Source organism: Eptesicus fuscus, chromosome 3, assembly GCF_027574615.1.
Source record: "Eptesicus fuscus isolate TK198812 chromosome 3, DD_ASM_mEF_20220401, whole genome shotgun sequence".
NCBI classification, from domain to species: Eukaryota; Metazoa; Chordata; class Mammalia; order Chiroptera; family Vespertilionidae; genus Eptesicus; species Eptesicus fuscus.
The window spans coordinates 38826085-38846505 of NC_072475.1; the positions used below are offsets into that span (position 1 = coordinate 38826085).

The window sequence follows — 20421 nt, forward strand, 5'->3', positions numbered from 1 at the left end:
TAGGATCTGAACAGAGTGGGCATTGTCTGTAGGTATTCCCTCAGGCTCTCTCACCATGGCCTTTTGAACATCCGGTGTCACCATTTTGGAATTCATAATAAAATAGGTTTGCATTTCTGAGTACACATATAGACAGGGATTATTATTTTTTCTTTTCCTTCAAGGATCCAAATTGAAAGCTCTTAGGAGGACATCCAGGTCGCCGAGATTGGCCGCCTGGAAGAGTTCTGGTTGGTCCATCAGAGACAGTGCGATTCTGAGGGCAGCCCAGATGTTCCCGGAGATGGCAGGATGAGGAACTTGCTGTTGATTCCGGCTTTTCCTCTGCAGACTGAGGGCAGTGAGGAAATTGCTGACCGCTTCTCTAAGAGGGTAGAAAAACAGACATTTACAAATGCAACGCATTTCAGAGTTAGCAAAGAAGACAACAAAAATGGATGAAGTTATTTTAGTCTAAAATCCTAAATCACCTTTCTATGGTGTGTTGGCTCATCAGATGAACAACTTTCTGATTCTGTCATTACTCTTTTGTGAAAAATCATCGTTTAATGTAGTGATATTAGAAAGAAAAAAGCAAAGCAATTTTTTATTTTAGGAAAATCATGTGGGAGAGGAAGAATAATGGCCATTGCTAACTCTTCAATGCATCCACTTTTCTCTACTCCAAGAATGAAGTGATGACGTAGTCCATTCACAGATGTGGTTTATATAACTAGGGTTGAAGAGGAACATCTGGCCTCACTCAGAAACAAAGTGTCTAACTTTTCCTATTAGTGACAGAAATATGGGGAGCAGCCGGGGTTGAGTTCAGTTTCTTATCAGAGCATCTGGGCTTGTATCTCATTATGTTACTGTAGGCAAATTTCTTATCTTCTACAAGCCTCAGTTCCCCGACTATATAATAGGGAAAATAGAAGTCATTTTAAAACCTTGTGATGTGCAGTCAAATCATTTTATGTGAAAACTCCTATCATTAATTTAAATTGTTCTCTTAAGTGTTGTTGGAGGAACCCTGAGGATCAATGAGGCCAAAATAATTTTTAAAGTAATCCTGAGATGTTCTTTTACCTTTTACTGTTATACTCTCATGAGTGTACACTGGAATTTTCTAGGGATCTCATGATTTACAACATCCCACAGATTGAATTCAGAAGCAGAAATGTGTCTTCTTTTAAGCAAAATATTAATAGATTCACAAAAATGATAAAAGAATGCCACTCTTCACAAAACATTTATTTTTGTTTTGGAAAATAATTTTTAGGGGTAAAATATGTAATTTTTATTAACATGTAATTAGTTTATTATATTTAAACTAGTGGCCCAGTGCACGAAATTCGTGCATGGGGGTTGGGGGGTGTTCCTCACCCTCTCCAATCTGGGACCCCTCGAAGGATGTCCTACTGCCGGTTTACAGGGATCGGGCCTAAACCGGCAGTTGAACATCCCTCTCACAATCAGGGACTGCTGGCTCCAGCCGCTCACCTGCCTGCCTGCCTGCCTGATTGCCCCTAACTACTCTGCCTGCCAGCCTGCTCGCCCCCAACTGCCCCCCCTCCAGCCAGATCACCCCCAACTACCCCTCATGCCAGCCTGCTCACCCCCAACTGCACCCCCTGCTGGCCTGCTTGCCCCCACCTTCCCTCCCCACTGGCCTGCTCACCCAAAACTGCCCTCCTGCTGGCCAGCTCTCTCCAAATTGCCCCCCCCTGCTGTCCTGATCACCTCCAACTGACCCCCACTGATGGCCTGCTCACCCCCAACTGGCCCCCCTGCTGGTCTGCTTACCCCCAATGGCCCTTGCTGTCCCATCCTGGCCTGATCACCCCCCCCCCCCCCCAGCGACCCAAGGTCCCAGCCCCTCCTTTTATTCTTTTTCTTTTTCTTTTTTTTCAGTGCCTCCTTGAGCGGAGGCCAGGGCTGGCTGGAAGCAAGTGTCTAGGATTTATTTATCTTCTATAATTTAAACTTTGTAGCCTTGAGCGAAGGCCAGGGCTGGCCAGGGCGGGAAGCTTGGCTTCCTCCATTGCTGGGGCAACCCTAGCCTCCTGCTTGCTCCAGCTCCATGGCCGGCCACCATCTTGGTTGGGTTAATTTGTATACTTGCTCCTGATTGGCTGGTGGGCGTGGTTTGTGGGTGTAGCAGAGTGATGGTTAATTTGCATGTTTCTCTTTTATTAGTGTAGATGAGTCTTTCAAAATTTTTTGTTTAATTTCTAATACAATAAAAATTCATAGATAAAATCCACATAAGAAAAGCCCTGTGAAGTTCTCAGTAGCTGTTAAAAATGTAAAAGATGTCTGGCTTGTGTGACTCAGTTTGTTGAGTGTCATTTCATGCATCAAGAGGTCGCCAGTTTAATTCCTGGTTGGGGCACATGCCCAGGTTGTGGGCTTGATCCCCAGTAGGAGGCATGCAGGAGACAGAGTTTATTCTCATACTATTGGCCCAGTGCATGGATGCACATTAAAAGTAAATTAATTAGAAGAAATATTTTATTATCTCTATTTGCCCTTTCTCTACAATAGAAGTGTCAACCAAATTCATGATTGACAATGACAGATCGAAACACACGCATGCGACTGGCACCAGAGAGAGCTTTATATGTATTGTGCATGCGTGAGTCAACTTAGCCTTTTATATATATAGAATAAACTTGCTTAATTAGACCTGCTTTCTGATTTAGCTAAACTTTTTCCAGCCCAGTGAAGCACTCCAACTTCTCTTTCAGGTAATTGTCAGCAACACAGCAGTAAATATCAACATGAAGCAGATTATTACTGTAGATCACGCAGGAAGGAAAAAGGGTAAAATATTTAACTGAAGCAGTATTTGATTATATTCTGCACAGTGACAAAACCTGAAGTCATTTTCAAGGTCCAACATTTCTTACTTTTTTTTCAGTTGGGTCAAGTTTCTAAACTTTCTAAATCTCTGTTTTCCAGCTAATAAAAAGAAAATAGGATTCCACCGAGTCTCCTATCTACCTATTCCAGGACTTCTGTGAGGATCAAATGAGATGAAGCACAGGAAAATGCTTCACAGACATTTGGTTAAAGTGTAAAATGTTTGCACCTGGCTATAAAGCAAGTTGTGTGCCTGGGCTGAAGAAACTCCAAGGAGGCTAGTCGCTAGGGAGAGGAAGCCAGGCATTGCTATGTGACGTCATTATCTGGCGCCCATAGTGACTGTTTCCGGGCTGGGCTGAGTGGTGGGCCACATTTTGTGTCATGGGGTCTCAGAAGCGTTGGCTGCGATTTGGTGGGCTGTCACTCCAGGGTGGTGGCAGGGCCTGTGTTCCACTTGGTTTGTTGGCACCAGGTCTGCAGTGCTGTTTCTTTGTAAATGGCCAGTGTACATCATGGCAGCTCCTGCATTGAGTGTCTGCCCCCCGGTGGTCATTGCGCATCAGAGTGACCAGTTGGATGGTTGGAGGGACATGCAGCATTTTAGCTTTTTATATACATAGATTATGATTTATTAATTATTATATTATTTTCCACACTAACAACTGTAAACCTACTTTTGCCCACCCATTATTATTATCAAAGAGGATGAGATTTATCTTTTCACTAGAGGCCCAGTGCATGAAATTCGTGCATGTGGGGGTGTGTCCCTCAGCCCAGCCTGCACCTTCTCCAAGCTGGGACCCCTCGAGGGATGTCCGACTGCCCGTTTAGGCCTGATCCACTGGGATCGGGCCTAAACAGGCAGTCGGACATCCCTCTCACAATCCAGGATTGCTGGCTCCCAACTGCTCGCCTGCTTGCCTTCCTGATTGCCCCTAACCGCTTCTGCCTGCCAGCCTGATCACCCCCTAACTACTCCCCTGCCAGCCTGTTTGCCACTAACTGCCCTCCCCTGCAGGCCTGGTCACCCCTAACTGCCCTCCCCTGCAGGCCTGGTCACCCCTAACTGCCCTCCCCTGCTGGCCTGGTCCCCCCTAACTGCCCTTCCCTGCAGGCCTGGTTGCCCCCAACTTCCCTCCTCTGCCGGCCTGGTCACCCCTAACTGCCCTCCCCTGCAGGCTTGATCACCCCCAACTGCCCTCTCTTGCTGGCCATCTTGTGGTGGCCATCTTGTGTCCACATGGGGGCAGCAATCTTGTGTGTTGGAGTGATGGTCAATTTGCATATTACTCTTTTATTAGATAGGATTAAAAAAGGGGCCCTCACTTTTGAAATGGTTAAGATTCGTTGGTCTAAGCCAGTGGTCGGCAAACTCATTAGTCAACAGAGCCAAATATCAACAGTACAACTATTGAAATTTCTTTTGAGAGCCAAAATTTTTAAACTTAAAATTCTTCTAATGCCACTTCTTCAAAATAGACTCGCCCGGGCCATAGTATTTTGTGGAAGAGCCACACTCAAGGGGCCAAAGAGCTGTATGTGGCTCGTGAGCCGCAGTTTGCCAACCACGGGTCTAAGCTCTACTCTGGCGCTCCGACTGACAAAAGGGTAGCATTTTAAGCTGTACCCTCATTTCAGGTCAACAACTTCCTCTCCTTGCTTCAACTGTATTCAGTACTAGGGTAGGGCGTGCCTTTGACTTCTTATAGAAAGTGTGAGATGACAAACAGTGAGTGTTATAACGTATACACACACACCTGCAGTTCTTAAGGGACACGTCCCAGACTTTGTACCAGCTCCTGGCTCTCCTCTGAGCCACATCTCTATTGAGGGTTGTTATTTCCTACATATATGCTTACACCTCAAGTTAAACTTACTTTCAGAATTCATTTTGTGTCTCACTTGATGGTCTTTTTTTTTCTTAAGGGAAAAAATGCAATATGTTTATCACTTCACAAGCTTTCCCATATCCAGCATGACAATTTAAGACATACAAAACTTAGCCAAGAAGGTCCAAAGTTGCTATTTGATCCATATGGACAGGCTTAGCCAATAAGAATACAGGATGCACAGTTAAATTTCAGTTTCAGATAAACAATGAATAAGTTTCAGTATAAGTAAGTCCCATGCAACATTTGGGAAATATTTATCCTAAAATCATATTTACTATTTATGTGAAATTCCAACTTAACCAGGCATTCTGTATGTTATCCAGCAACTTTAACATTGACTTGCTTTTGGCCTGCTTGAGGATTAAAAGTCCACACCTCACCAGGGTTGCCCATTTCTACTTGTCATGGACCTTCGGGGCTTCCTGCAAATAGTTGTCCTACTGAGGCTTACATCTGTGATTGCCAAGGAAGTATTCTATTGGCCCCTATAGTATGTTTTCTACACTAAGAAGTTGCAATAACAAAAAAACACAAAAGCTCATCCAGCCTGGCTGGTGTGGCTTGGTGACTGAGCGTTGACCTATGAACCAGGAGGTCACACGATTCAATTCTCGGTCAGGGCACATGCCTGGGTTGCGGGCTTGATGCCCAGTAAGGGGTGTGCAGGAGTCAGCCAATCAATGATTCTCTCTCACATTGATGTTTCTCTTTTTTCCTCTCCTTTCCTCTTTGAAATCAATAAAAGTATATTTTTAAAAAGAAAAAATAGAAAAAACTCATCCAGAAGCCTTACAAAAGCCTCCTTTAATTCAATGTACCTACATGCACATATGTATTTATTTACATCTCTCCTTGTTCCAAAAAAGGACCTAAGTTATCTCATAAAACATACCTAGAAAATAAGTGAATAAAATGCGTAACACGTTAAGCGCCAAGCCTGTTTTGTCTTCCTTTCCGTTTCAGTCACTGGCGACTGACATGGCGCTTAACATGGTAAAGATAAAATCAGGTTAGGGACATCAGAGGAAGCCAGGGATGAAGTTAACATACAAAATGGACACTGTCAGGCCTGAGAGGTGATGTGCAGGGAGGCGGGACGCTGCACTTGGGCCATCCGCACAGCTGCTGTCATGAGGACCTCAGCAAGGTCACAATGTCTACAGCATAAAACAAACCAGTTGCTCAGGGGTCACTCAGGTTTCCTGGTTTTGACCTGAGCAATCCAGTGACTGATGAATGTTCTTTATAAGATCCCTTTATTATAAATGTAGCATCTAGTTTCTAGAGCCTTAATATTTGTCAACGGCACAATGTCCTAAAGCAGTTCAGAAACAGGAATTCTTCAGATGGCAAAAGGATGCAATCTAGTTATGTAGCTCTCTGATGACTTAACCTAAATAATAACAATAATGATACTGATGACGACAGCAGTAATAGTCATAATACTGACTCCTGCTAGGTATTGAGCATCTGCTCTGTGCTGGGCAATTATACTTAAACTGCACAATAATCCTGCAAGATAGACATTATTACTCCCCCATCCCCTTTTTTTGAAGCAGGTGAAGAAATTGAGGCTCACCATTACGTGCTCAGAGTCATAAAACTAATAAATGGCAGAACTGTGATTTGAACCCAAGCTTATCTGATTCTAAAAGCCTGGCTCCTTCTGGGAATGAAAAAAGGTTTAAAACTAACATTGAGTTCTCTCTCTTTTTCCAGTTATGAAAGCAATACCGGTTTACTTAGAAAATAGAAAAAAAAAAATAGAAAAAGAAGAAAAAAATTACCCGAATTTTCATTACACAAAGGAAACAAAGGTGGTTTACGTTCCCTGTGGATGGGGAAAAGACAGGAGAGGACATACACCCAAGTGATAACGAGGAATCGTGAGAGAAGGAGAAAAACATTTCAAACTGTAAACCCACCATTTACAAACAGTTCCTGAACATTGTTTTATTACTCACTTTATTGGCTTAGAGAACCTGGGTTCTTGGTTGTGCTTTGCCAAAATCTGGCCCTGGACCCTTTTTAAGTCATTTTGCTGGGTTCTCCTGCCTCCCGCCCTCGCCCCCAAGGTTTTCTTTCCCTTATCAGGAAAGTGAAGGTTCGGATTAGTCTCAGAGTCGCCTCTGGGGATGTTAAGAATCCACATAACTTGTCCCAACCCCGGCCTACCGAATTAAAAAAAAAAATCTCTAGATGGGGCCTGGGAATCTGCTTTCACGCGGTACCGATAGGATGGCTGCTCTCTAAAGATTGAGAAACACTGAACAAATTGTTGCTGCTTCTACAGGCCTCGGGAACTGACGCTGGGAAGCTTGCCCTTAGGAAAAGGAGGAGGATTACTCCTACAAGGAGATATTTTAGTGGCAAACAGCCTTTCAGGTTATTCCGCCTCAGCCCCGCACGTGGCTCTTGGTCCCCGCTCTCTGCCATACTTCACCTGTAGGCGCCCAGGTTGATGCAGCTGATGCCCAGGTTGTATCTGGAGCGGATGAAGCCCGGCTGGATCTCCAGCGCCCGCGTGTAGGCCTCCACGGCTTCCTCGCTGCGGTCTCCATTCGCCAAGGTCGCCCCCAGACGGTTCCATAACGAATAGTCCTGAGGACAGAGAGAGGGGTCTCTACCCACCAGCACCAGCCGCAGTGCAGTTCTCCTATCCCTGCAGCAGAAGGCCGATGGCCGAGCATTTACCCCGCGCTCATGGACAAGGGCCGTGACGTGGTGAATTCCTCAAAGATCTTTAGGGACTACTTTGTGAAATGACCCTCATTCATCAAGGAGAGCTACCTTTGGGTGCTGTCAGGCAATTCATGTTTCTATTTTAGGTATTTAAGTATTAATAGCCACAGTAGCGTATCATTAGTACTGATCGCTTTCAATGGCTGGGTGCAGGGAAATAAAGTGTAGCAAAAATGCACAGCCCTGCCCAGGGTGGGTCAGTGGTTAGAGCACTGGTCTGCGCACCCCAGGGTCTCAAGTTCCATTCCCAGTCAAGGGCATGCACCTGGGTTGCAGGTTGGATCCTGGTCCAGCGGGGCTCATGTGGGAGGCAGCCAATCCATGTGTCTCTCTCACATTGATGACTCTCTCTCTCTCTCTCTCTCTCTCTCTCTCTCTCTCTCCTCTCCCTCCCCCTCTAAAAATCAATGGGAAAAAAAAAATCCTCAGGTGAGGATCAAGAAAATGTGCTAAGTACATCTGGTGAAAACTTTTCTTTAACAGAGAACCGTATGGTTTCTTACTGTGCACTTACCTCTGGCCGAACAGTTAAGGCGGCGTTAAACGCATCTATTGCTCTATTAAATTCTCCGCTCAGGTGGAACAGCACCCCTAGACCTGTCTGCAGGTCTGGGTCGATCATATCTCCATTTTGGTGGGCAGCTTCCAGATATAATTCCTTCACGCCTTCCAGAACAGAGCTACCGGGGGGGAAAAGTAGATTTGTAATCCAAATAGTCTGAACGTAAATGCTTTACTATTATGTCCGCTGTTCTTTACAGACTGGGAAAAAAAAAATCTTGCTTAAAATATCTTAGTGTTTGAGAGGACTATTATTAATACTGCAGTTTAAAAATTCCTGCTGATTTTCCTGAAATACTTGGTCGTACAGAGATACAAACAGTGCTAGGAAAGGAGCGTCCCACTGACCCTGGAAGTAGAAAACCCTAGGGCTGGGTGTCCCGAGGCCCCAGTGAGAAAAAATTTAACATCATGGTTTATTGCTGATAGAAATGACATTCCAGAAGAAAGGACTTCCATCTCCCCCCAAGGCTTTACAAAACTTGGCACAAGGCTACTTATTATCATTTATTTGGGGTTAATTATATGCCTAAAGCATTTGGCGTTAGCGTATGGCACTCAGATAAATATCTGTGGGTGCCCACGGTGTAGATCACATGTCCAAAGGTTGGCCACACTCTCAGCTCGATCTTCTAAATCAGCGCTGCTCTTCTGGCAGAACGCTGTCCTACACGCCATCTGGACTGGGTGGTGGGGACCCCAGGCTCGCTCGTTCATTACCTTCATGGTGATTAATTGTGTGTAAGGGTGTAACTTAATAATATGGATACCTATCCACCGGAGACTTAGACATCCTCCGGGTGAGGCCTGGAGATCCCTTCTTGCTCTTCACAAGGTATTTGTACTTTGGGTTTTGCTTAATCCAATTCTTCAGCGCGTCACAGGCATCCTGCTGGTGGCCCGTGTTCGTGTAACTCACGGCCAAAGCCATCAAAGCTTTCAAGTTGTTGGGCTGCAATTCTAAGCACCTGAAGGAAGGGGGGAAATGCCAATTTTAGATTTTTCCCCCCCGGAGTTAGAGTCTGAACAGTTCTTTAGAAAATATGAGGTCTTTTTTAATTAAATGGTACTGTTAAGGTTATGTTAAGCCCCTGGAGAATATCACATTCATTACCTATATGAAAATTAGGACCTACGCTTATTTTTAAGAAAGTTAAAACTCACCCTGATGCATGTCAGGTCTGGTAATTTTAATAAATAATTTAAAAACTATAGAAAATGTGGCTAATCCCTGCATATAATTTATTAGTAGTTAATCTAATGAGAAGTAGGGGATATCATTAGCACTGCTCTACTGTCAATGCATTAAATGCACTTTATGCACAAAGCAAAACTGATTTGAATTAAATCTGGACATCTAGAGGTGAAAGATTGAACAGTGTTGTGTAAAAAGGAGAGGGAAATTCCATGTTTCCAGACTATCAATGTGGGTTTACAGGAGGCCCAGGCTACGATGCTTCCCCTCATGCTATTCCACTGGCCTCTGGCAAGGGCTTTTTAAACTGTGATGTGCATGGGAATCATCTGGGGATCTGGTACATGCCGCCTCTGATACAGAGGGCCTGTGGTGGGCCCGGGCTGTGCGGGTCCGACAGGCTCCCAGGTGATGACGATGCTAGGAGTCTCTGGATAAGACTTTGAGTAGCAAGCCCTAGATGGTCCCTATATCAGTGCTTTAGGAAGAGGATATATATCAGTGATGGCGAACCTATGACACGCGTGTCAGCACTGCATGCCGAGGATAAAACATTAGCTGCTCCTGAGGATGAAACATTTGCGACTAGAGTCTTGGAGTTAGTTTTTTCCTCAAAATGACACACTACCCGAGTTATGCTCAGTTTTCTTGGCCAAGTTTGACACACCAAGCTCAAAAGGTTGCCCATCACTGATATATATATATTTACAAGAAAGAGTAGGGAAAGTGGGAGTCTATTTGGAGGGGCTGTCCCCCCACCCCCCAGAGTTTAAATGGGGGCTCTAATCAAGTATGGTGCGATGCTACACCCTCCCAAAGTAGTCTAGAGCTTTAGTCAGGGGCTCAGGAGTTAAACTTGCAGGTTGCTGAAAATACCTCGGGAGATGCTTTGTAGACACCAGAGCTAAACATGCATTGAGATTATTTTGAGTATATTTTTTTTTCTGAAGAGAACTTTCAGATGCTGCAGAAGGATAGGACATTAAAAGGACTATTTATTCAGTGAGTCTATTTTATGACTGCTTTTGACATAGACTCTTTCATGCTAATGAAGGCCAACGATTTGTAAGCGGCCTAACATTGAGATTGAGGAACATTATTTCTTCATCAGTTCCCGTTTTTCACAGCTATGTATAAGACATATGAGGCCTCGCAGCACTCATTCCAGCCAAATTCTTTGCAACGTATATGAAGGTCAAAAGGTAAATCTGAGAAGCAATGGGAAGTCCATTAACAGGTGTCCACCAGTCCCGTGGTTTTGCACTTAGCTTCACTACCTCTGGAGGGCGACAATAGCTGCTTGCTCGTTTTCATTCTCTGCCTGAGTTATCCCGAGGAACTGCCATGCCTACAAGAAACAACTGATGTCAACATTGCAAGAGGAAGCAGAATCACTCATGCGCAGTAGTTGGTTTGTTTACCTGCGACAGATCCCTCTATGCAGAGCAACCTGTCTCAGGTGGGAGAGTCTTGTAAAAGGGAAAAATATCGCATGCATTTCTCTAGTCAAATTCTTTTGTGACACTTGGAAACTCTCCTGAGACCCATGAAAACCTCTGAGTTTCTGAGATATTAGGTATCTTAAGACCAAAAGATAAGTACACAAAAGTATGCATGTGTAATGATAAAAGGTAGAAAAATAATCCAGAAATGTAGCTAAATAAAGTTTACAATAAGAAATCTCAAGATGTACAAAATTAACTTGTATAAATGAAAGTCAAGCAGTTATTAGAAGAGGCAACAGGAAATTTAGGAACTAGGAAAAAACAAAACCAAGCCCCTTACAAGGTGTTTAATGCCCTATTTTAGGGTTGGACAGTAGGTTTACAGTTTTGAGGACATGACACAGTTTATTCCTGTGTTATTTATTGTATTATTTTCCATGTAAACAACTATAAACCTACTTTTGCCTCACCCTGTATAATCACTGTTAAAATGCACAAAATATATAAAGTGCAATGTAATGTACCTATAATTTTAAAGCCTACACTTAACACTTTATATTGCATCATAGCATTTTTTTTCATGGTTTTACAAAATCTTCCTACTTATAGTTCTGAATTTATATTTTGTTGAATGGATATACTATTATAAACTCAACCAATTCCTTTATTGCTCTGAGATTGTTTTCAATCCTTTGCTATTGTAAATAATGTGAGGAATATCTCCAAGCAGATAATGTTTTTCATATCTAGAATGACATTTTTAATATTAGCACAGTAATTCTCACACCATTACAAGAGCAATGCACATAAAAAAGACCTCCCATTACACACCTTGTCCTCAAATTTGCTGGGGGCGTATCTGAGTCTTGGGGATTTGAAAAGGTTTGGGAAGTGCATAACTCTCCCACCTTTGAGAATCAATGCTATGGATGTTTGAAAATAAGCTATATGAAAACATATAGAGTCATCTTAAAGTGCTATAAAATTATGAATTATTATTACACATACCATACACACTCATAAAAATACTAATTATTTCCCTCCATAATTTCAGTGACTCATTTTAATCTTTCAAATGTACACAAAGCAGCATCCATTTTTTATGTCACCTTCCATACATCCTAGAATGCTTCTTAAGAAGAGATGGATGAAAGTCTTTCTCTCTTCCTAGGCTTTGGGAATCACTTGCACTGTCCACAGAATGTCTACTATCTTAGATTGGGGTCTACACAGATTCAGAAACCCTGGGTCATTATCTAGGACCCATTTGTAACCAAGTGTCCTCATTTTCTCATTAATGAATCTGGGATAATAACGCATACTTTTTTTTTAACCCCCCAAAGTTGTGTCAAATGATATAATATACATGAGAACATATGGCATTTAGAAATGTAAGAAATGTAAGGTGACATTATTTTTTTTTGCGGGGGGGCGGTGACCTGTATTTTTCTATTAATGCAACAATTTTCTCTTCTACAATGATTCAAACATCTTTTTTTTTTTTGTTGTTGACACTATTACAGATGTCCCCCCCTTTGCCCACTTCCACCCAGTCCCTGCCACCCCTCCCCTGGCCTTCATCCCTCTGTTGTCTGTGTCCATGGGTTATGTATATATGTTCTTTGGCAACTCTCTTCACCTTTTTTTAAAAAATAGCTTTTGAAAAATTCTAATATTTTGATTCAGAATGCCAGCTCTCAGTTCAGTCTCATTTCATTATCAGTGTTTTGACTAACAAGATACCAGGGGCTTTAGTGACCAGTTTACTTGTTCTTTCAACATGTAGTACAACCAAGAGTAGTAATAAAGGCTAAATACTGACGTAGCAGACACTGAACTGAGCACTGAACGAATTTAACCCTTGCAAAACCCAATGAGATGGTTATTATAATCGTGATTTCCACTTTACGTATGAGGAAACGGAAGCTAAGAGGGTTTAAATGACTTGTCCCAGACCACATGGTTCATGGCTAACCAGCAGCAGAGCTCAGGATACTGCTGTATATGAACCCACACAGAATGGCAGAGTCTGAGAAGCTTGACCACTGTTCCATACTGCCTTCTCAGCACCGTAGAGAACCATTCCTAAAAATTTCTCAAATTCCTCTGGGCGTATCCCTTATAAGAAGTTTCCCGAAAATTACAATCTATGAAGAAAGACTTTCTACCTGCCACTATCTTATGACAGGCCTCCACAGGTTTGGAAGTGTCGTGGACCAAGGTAAGATTGCAGAAGCCTCTTTGGTGGTCTCTCCAATCACCCTTCATACCTCAGAGAACGGGGTTTTTCTAACACGCTCTTTCCTAGTGGTCCCTCCCCATGGCTTTCAGGATGAAGTTCAAACTCTTGCCTACCTCTTCGTGCCTCCACTCCTGCCATTCTCTCCCCCGTCATCCCCTAACCTAACGTTTCAGGTCCCTCTGCTCAGCCAAGAGCCATTTCCTCTAAACAACAACTCCACTCCCCTGCTGTCTTTAATGAATCCTCTCGCCTTGGAAGCTCAGCTTCAGATTCACTTAGAGGGGAAGGCTGAGTCAGTGTCTTGCTGTCTGCTCTCCTAGCCTCCCGTGCACTTGCATTTATTACACTGCCCTGGTTTGTTTACCTGTCCCTCCAGTTGTTCCATGTCTCCAGCCTTTCAGAGATCTGAGCCAGTGTGTGGCACAAGTCCTGGGATGGAATGTGTGTTCAATACATGTGGGGTGAGTAAATCAATGGTGAGAGAGGGTGTCTCTCTAGACCCAGACAAGACAGCACACTGCCCCTGAACACCGATGCTGAGCTTCCAGGTAGGCAATTTTAGTTTTTCATTTCTTCCCTCCACCCTTTCTTTTGTGGCACCATAGACATTGCAGATTTGGTTAGAACACAGGTTATATCACACTATGCCAGGCTAACCCCTTTGGGAACCGTGACTCGATAAAACTCCCACCAGTAGAGCTCTGTGTCACCCTCTGTCCCTCACTAGCGTGTGCAGCCCCTCTCTGAGCCTGGCAGGATGAGGGGGAAAGACACCTCTGCATCTCCTGGGTCCTGAAGAATCGCGGCCTCCATGAACAGGATGGTGACTGGGAGGTCCCCTTCCTTCAGCCTCTTTAAGCCTTCTTCAAATGCGCCTGGCCAGTCCTTGAAGGGGTTTTCAGTGTGGAAGTAATAGCCCTACAACACAGAAGGGCCAACACAGATCCATCGGTTTATCTCCTCATTCTCACGTGCAGTAAGCCCTTTTAGAATTTAAAGTGTTTAATTAATTTAATTGCAATTAAATTCTTTTATTTTATTATTTTTTGAAATTTTATTCATTTTTAATATATATATTTTATTGTTGATAGTATTACGGATATCTCCCATCCCCCCTTTAACTCCCTCCTCCCAGCTCTTACCCACCCCCTCAGGTCTTTGCCCCCTATTGCCCGTGTCCATGGGCTATGCATTAAGTATATAAGTTCTTTGGTTTATCCCTTCCCAACCCCCAATCAAGGTATGTTTTATTGTGGTGAAATTTTATTTTACACACATAACATAAAATTAACCATTTAAATTTAAATTACTGTTCTTTTCTTATTATGAATGTACATTTTCATTGTATACACTTTAAGATTTTGTCATTGAATAATATAAAAAGTACCCAAAATGCTGCAACCTAAATATGATCACTGCTAGTATTTTGGAGTTTGTTTTCATTCTGATATTTCTTTTGTTCATTTTGTTTTAACCATCCCCTTTCCTGCCCCCAAGAGTGTAAAAATACTGAGTTTTTGCATATATTTTTGCTACATGCTCCCACCCAGTCCCCTGAAGTGTTAATACTGCATACTGTACATCTGTTTATGCACTGTGGCCCTTTTGAGGGTTATAAACCATTGTAATATCTAAGATTTCTTTTGTCCTCCCACTCCTCAAACCAATGTATGCCCCATTGGTGGCTATATCGCCCACTGAGAATGCATGTTTTAAAGTTATAGATCTTCTTTCATTGTAAAAATTTAAACAATGCAGAATGTACAAATAATCTTCTAGTGTTTTTATGTGACTATATACATTAAACAAATAAGCTCATACTATAGTGCAGTTTTACAGTGTAAGCCCCACTTCATTTTAGTTATACTTATTTATATTAACATTTACTTAGTCAAACCCATATTGATGGACTTTCAGATTATTTTCATTTTTTTCATAAATAAAGTTACAGTGAAAGCCTCATGCTCAAATCTTTGTGTGCATTGATTATTACCATAAGATAGACTTCTAGAGAGATTTATTAGACTAAAGCTATGAACTATTTTGAGGCCCTTGATATGAGTAGCTGAATTGTTCTTGAGAAAGTATGTCCCAATTTAAACTCTCAACAGAAGTACCTGAGAGACATTATTTATTGCAACATTAGCTAGCATGGATTATAATAAAATCTTTCTAATTTGATAGATACAATTAAGCTAGCCTGTAGATGATGCTATTGAGGTTATAAATAGATCAAATGGAGACCTTCAGAAAGACAATCCCCTTATCAAAAGCCACTGAGCTTATGTAATTGTGTTGCGGATATGGGGTCCCAGGAGTGTGGGGCTCAGGGTTATAGCCATATCTCAGGTTCAAGGACTGTAGTTCAAAAAGAGTGGGGAGATGGAAGTGGGAGACATCTGTAATTAGAGTCTGATGTTCTGCATCAATGTTCTTTCTTCTTACTTAGTTTTGATTTTTTTTTTTGTAGAAAAGACAGTTATTCTTAATGAGATGGTTGTTCCAATTTTATGAGATTGCCTGGCCTACTGAGGGACACAGAATATGAAGAAGAGAAAGACATTTTAATGACTATGTAGATTGAAAATCCCCTAAGATCAGAGACTATTAATCATCATTTCCCTAGTAGCTAGTGCAGAGTAGACACAAATAAATATTTGTTGGGTTGAACTATCATGGAAATTATCCAGAATTAAATATTATTGAGACTTCCTCCACAAAAATCATAATACAAGCATATACTATATATGATTCCCCTCCCCAGTGTAAGAAAATTCCACAAATCCTTTTATCTTCCAAGTCATTTAAACTTATTTCTCAAGCCCCTGCTCCTCCCCAACTGTTTTTAAAAGCATAAATCCAAGGGCAACTGGGACCTCCTGGGTAATTTGGCTGGTTATTCACTGCGCTCACATTTGCTGGAGCTCCTGTCAAGGGAAATATCTCTGAGGGGTCCCCTTGGGACTTGACCTGGTTGTGTGAAGGCTACCTTTTCCACTGAGTTTCTCTGCTAGCTGTATAATGACTACCTGTGAGATACAGTCCTAAGCCCTGCTTCACCCCCCTGCCCATTAATATCACTTCTGACAGCTCATCGACATGGCTCATGGGGCTGACTGACGAAAAGCATTGTGGGATTAGCCCAGGTCTTGTTCCAACACACCCTCAAAGTCAGCTAGGTCAGTAACTGGCCAGCAGTCAGGATCCAAGCTGTAGTTGACTGCCAAACTGTCTGTATCAACATTGATAAAAATAAGGGTATTCCATTCCAGCTTTGCTGCTCTGATACATTGTCTGATTATATTGTTTTCATCTACCAGAATTTCTTCTAGATCTGATTGATATTAAATTGTCTGTTTTATTCTTAAATTTTTTTTCACAAAATGATTACCAACTAATTTATAATTATATGATTCAAAGAGATTGAGAAAACCTGTCAGCATGTATAAGAAGAGAATTGGTCACCTTCTCGCTAGCTGAAATTGTAACTTGGTTCTGAGCTTCTTGGTTCTCGGATATCCAGTTCCTCCGGGCCATTTCTTCCCATTCTGCTTGCATCTTATCCCAAAACTCTGTATCTGACTAGGAGACAGGAAAAATCAAGAGAGATGGATTTAAGAGCATGCTCTATCATTTGGTTTATTTCCAGAAAGACAGTTTTCTTTATGGATCAAAATGATACTCATAGTCGAAGAGCTTCTGGAGGGTCCTCAGAGGGCAGAGTGTTGAACCCAATGAACTGTGACTTTCCCCAGCAAAAAAATTGCTACCATCTGAAGGCCCTGGATCATTTAGACCAAATTTAGCTAAAAATCCATTACCTGACCAATTTCAAGTGTGGGTACCAGACACACGTTTTAGGAAGGGTGGCCGTTCCTAGGATATGAGGAGCTAGAGTACCAGCTTTGGGACTGGCTAGGCAGTGACTTGGTGAGGCAGTGGGCTATGGACAAAGAAAAGTAACATTAGTTGACCCTACTCTGTGCCATGCACTGTGCTGGGAGAAATGTGATCCTAGAAGGCTATGGTCACAAAGCTAGGGTTGCACAGGATTTGATTCCTAGTCTGGCTTCCAAGGTCAGGCTTATCACCTTATGACAAACCTGGCCTCCTGGTGCTAAAGAGTGCTGGCTTTGTGAACTTGACTGAGTCGTCTTCAAGGTCTTTTCTATGGAAGGATAATTTTTAAAAAATCACTTTTTTCTTATAGTTTTATTTTTTACATCTTTCAAAAGGGAACCCTGTTTTTACTTCAGAGGAGATTTGTGTTCTGGATGGAGGCAGAATTTTTCTCCAAGATCTGTTCCAGGTTGGCTTAGGTGTCCTGGGGAGAGGAAAAAGGGGCAAGTGTCTTAAAGAACTTAAGAGAGAAAGGGGAACTTTCCAGGGGTGGGGAGAGAAGAGGTGGTAGGTTCTGAGATGAGTGAGAGACTGGTGCTTAGTTTTTAGGTATTTTCCTAGTAAATTAGACTGACTTCCAAGGGGCTGAGTGGGGGAGAGGCCTGACTTGAACTCTGATCTCCATGTGTCAGGGAAATATAGAAAAAAATTGAATTTTAAGGAACTACTTGGGGCTTGGTTGGCTGTTAACAGCAGCAAGGCAAATAAGAAAGTGAAGACTCATCCTTGTTTTCTGGCAGCACATGCGCTTCCCAGCTTTGGTGTCTGAGACTAAATTACCTTCCCAGTGTGGCAAGAGAGATACTTGGAAACCACCTTATTGTCTTTTAAAGAAAACAAAGAAATGGGCATTTCCTGAACACACGAGTCTGGGGCTGAGACCCATACTCTAGCTGCAAATCTCAATTTCTATGATTCTAAGTCCTGTGACTTGTTGACACACCATCAACTTGATTTGAGGTTTTTTTTTGCCTTTGAATCCTCCCAGTCTCACCTTCCACACCACCCTCATGCCTGGTGGTGGTTGTGCTGTGGCAGGAACTCTTCAAAGTTGCTTGGAATGATAAATATAACCTTATTTCTTCTGCATACAAATGTTCAGGGAATAAAGGTAAATGCAATGTGATTAATCCCAGGCTACTAAATAAATAGTAGGTCTTGCTCTCTTCCTTTTTCATATCCAGAATACGCATTCCTACCACAGTACTCAGTGGGGGCCTCCCTTCAATGAAGGCTCAGGGCAGCAGGCATCTTGAGAATCTATGATTGGGATGCTAGAAGCACATGGAATGGCCACCACGTATCCAGGTTAAAATTGGGAATACAATTGAAAATTTCTTTTTCAGTGAGTCTTTTTAGTACAACACCAAATTTTGCAAACAGAATGATGTCAGGTATATAAAAGCAATGGCTAGATAAACTACTTGAAGGAAATATGCTGCCCTGCTAAGAGAAATCTCTTTGAATGAAGGGATGATGGGTGATGCTTTTCCTGCTTCTTTACATTTTTCCACACTTTCTGAATTTTCTGATTTTGCATTAATTTTACAATAATAAAGGTTAAAAACAACAATAACAATATATTAGCTTTCCCTTTTTAGTTCCATGAAACCTGAACACTTAGATACTAAGGAGTTAGGAGACATTTTTTGGAGTCTTATTGTCTGCCTTGAATAGCTTTTCAAAGATGCAGGCTCATCCTGTCTTCATAGATGCTGAAAGAAATCTGTCAAGTGAATTTTACAATGTTTACTGACTTTCCCAAGCCCCCTGGTGGGTAATGTGAAGTGCCAATGACTTCCAGTACTTTTTAAGGCAGTTACTTGTTCCCCTAGTGAGGTTCTCCAGAATTTAAAACGATTACAAGTCTTTTGAAGGAAAGAATGAGAAAGATTTTATCATGTGTACATCTGGGTTATAAAAAGATGCATCACCTTTCCTGCAGTTTCAAATCCGAGCAGGGGATGCATAAATAAAACTGCTGTGGACATCAGAGGAACCTCAGCTCAGAGAGGGCGGGGCGGGTGCGGGTGGGGGGCTGCCCCGCTCTCACTTAATGATACACACCAGGCCTTACTGTTACCACTTAGAATAAGTTCTGACTAATTAAAGTGCACAGCACAGTTTCATTTAATTACGGAAGACTATTTTTAGCACAATCAATTTTCACCCAGCCTCAAAATCCAGACTTCATTCACCTAACCGCAATTAACACTGCTGCTTTTTTCTATTTCTAATCAATTTCAAGAAACCTGAGACATATTTGAATTTTAAACATTTTAGACAGGACTGAGGGGATTTAATATATTGATGATTTTCTTAGTTGTCCTGATATTGTGGTAGATTGTTTTTTAATATTCCACAGGTAATAAGTTATATGCTTATACCAGAAATGAGCTATTGTTGCAAACCATTTTCATTTTCAAAAATAGCTTTCTGATTTTATCAATGGTATTCTTAAAAACTTGGGATATGCAGTATGATGGTTAAGAATAGCAGCTCTCTCCTCAGAGGAACCTGGGGACAGATTTTGGCTCCATCACTAACCTTCTGCAAGTACTATTACCTCCCCAGGTCTCATTTTCCTTGGCTTTAAAGTGAAGATATATAATAGTGATCTTGGTTACTTGTTATGAGGACTAAATGAGAAAATGTATCTGTGGCATATAGAGCATGGTAAATGCACAAAAAAACACCTCTTGTTAGTGTTTTTCCAGCATTGAAAACTATATATATATATATATATATATATATATATATATATATATATAAAATCAATGAACGAAAATAACCCACAATATCAAAGACCAAATATCTGTATTTGGTGTTTTGATTACATATTCTTTTCCAGATATCTTTCCATTAGTCATATAAATCTTTCCATTCTAATTTTTAAAAAAGAGGAGGAAAGTTAAGAATGTTGTGGCAAAAATGGACTGTTATATAGCAATTAAAATGGTTGTTATGAAGAACTTCTTACAACATGGACTAGCTTTTGAGTTATAATGTTTCTTGATAAGTAATATGACCAGAAGGATAGAAAACAACAAATAATATGCCGGGAAGCACCAATAGCATTGCTTTCATGGGATGGGATTATGAATAATTTGTATCCATCACCTTTCCTTGTACTTTCAGCATTTCCCAAATTTTCTATTACTAGCATGTGTTATTTTGGTGACAAAGTGGTTAAAAATGGTGACTTCTTTTCAGTTTTACTTTTTCCAATGATCCCACACTAGAGCAATTTCTTGCCTCTCTGAATTCCTTCAACACATATTCGGTGTTAGCGGTTTAGACCAAGAGAGGTATGCACTAGATACTGCCATTACCCCTGTGAACTTGAGCAAGTCATTTTAACCCAGCTGTACATTATTTTTTCTTATTTGTAAATTGAGAAGACTGGATTTATTAGCTAAATAGCGGTGGCTTCATTGTCTATGATTCAGAAGATCAGAATAAGGGGAAAGGGAGCGTGTTCACTGATCTCCAAAAATTACACTTTAAAGCGTTTTCCCAAAGCATTTTTGACATTTTCCCTTCAGTTTTTGATTGTAAAACTAGAAAATAAAAATTTCTATGAAAATCATGACAAAA

At 41.6% G+C, this 20421-nt stretch overlaps 1 protein-coding gene across 4 annotated transcripts in view; it reads right to left on the reverse strand.

The window, feature by feature from the left end:
- Window positions 1–20421, reverse strand: part of PEX5L (peroxisomal biogenesis factor 5 like) — a 181146-nt gene continuing 160725 nt past the window's right edge. For all 4 annotated transcript variants that reach the window (XM_008142334.3, XM_054711338.1, XM_008142331.3 and 1 more), the window contains 7 exons: window positions 16390–16506; window positions 13699–13842; window positions 10515–10585; window positions 8813–9010; window positions 7996–8161; window positions 7183–7340; window positions 1–364 (listed from right to left, as the gene is read on the reverse strand). In XM_008142334.3, coding sequence (XP_008140556.3) covers window positions 160–364; window positions 7183–7340; window positions 7996–8161; window positions 8813–9010; window positions 10515–10585; window positions 13699–13842; window positions 16390–16506 — 1059 coding nt within the window. In that variant the 3' untranslated portion in view covers window positions 1–159. The remainder of the gene's footprint in view (window positions 365–7182; window positions 7341–7995; window positions 8162–8812; window positions 9011–10514; window positions 10586–13698; window positions 13843–16389; window positions 16507–20421) is intronic.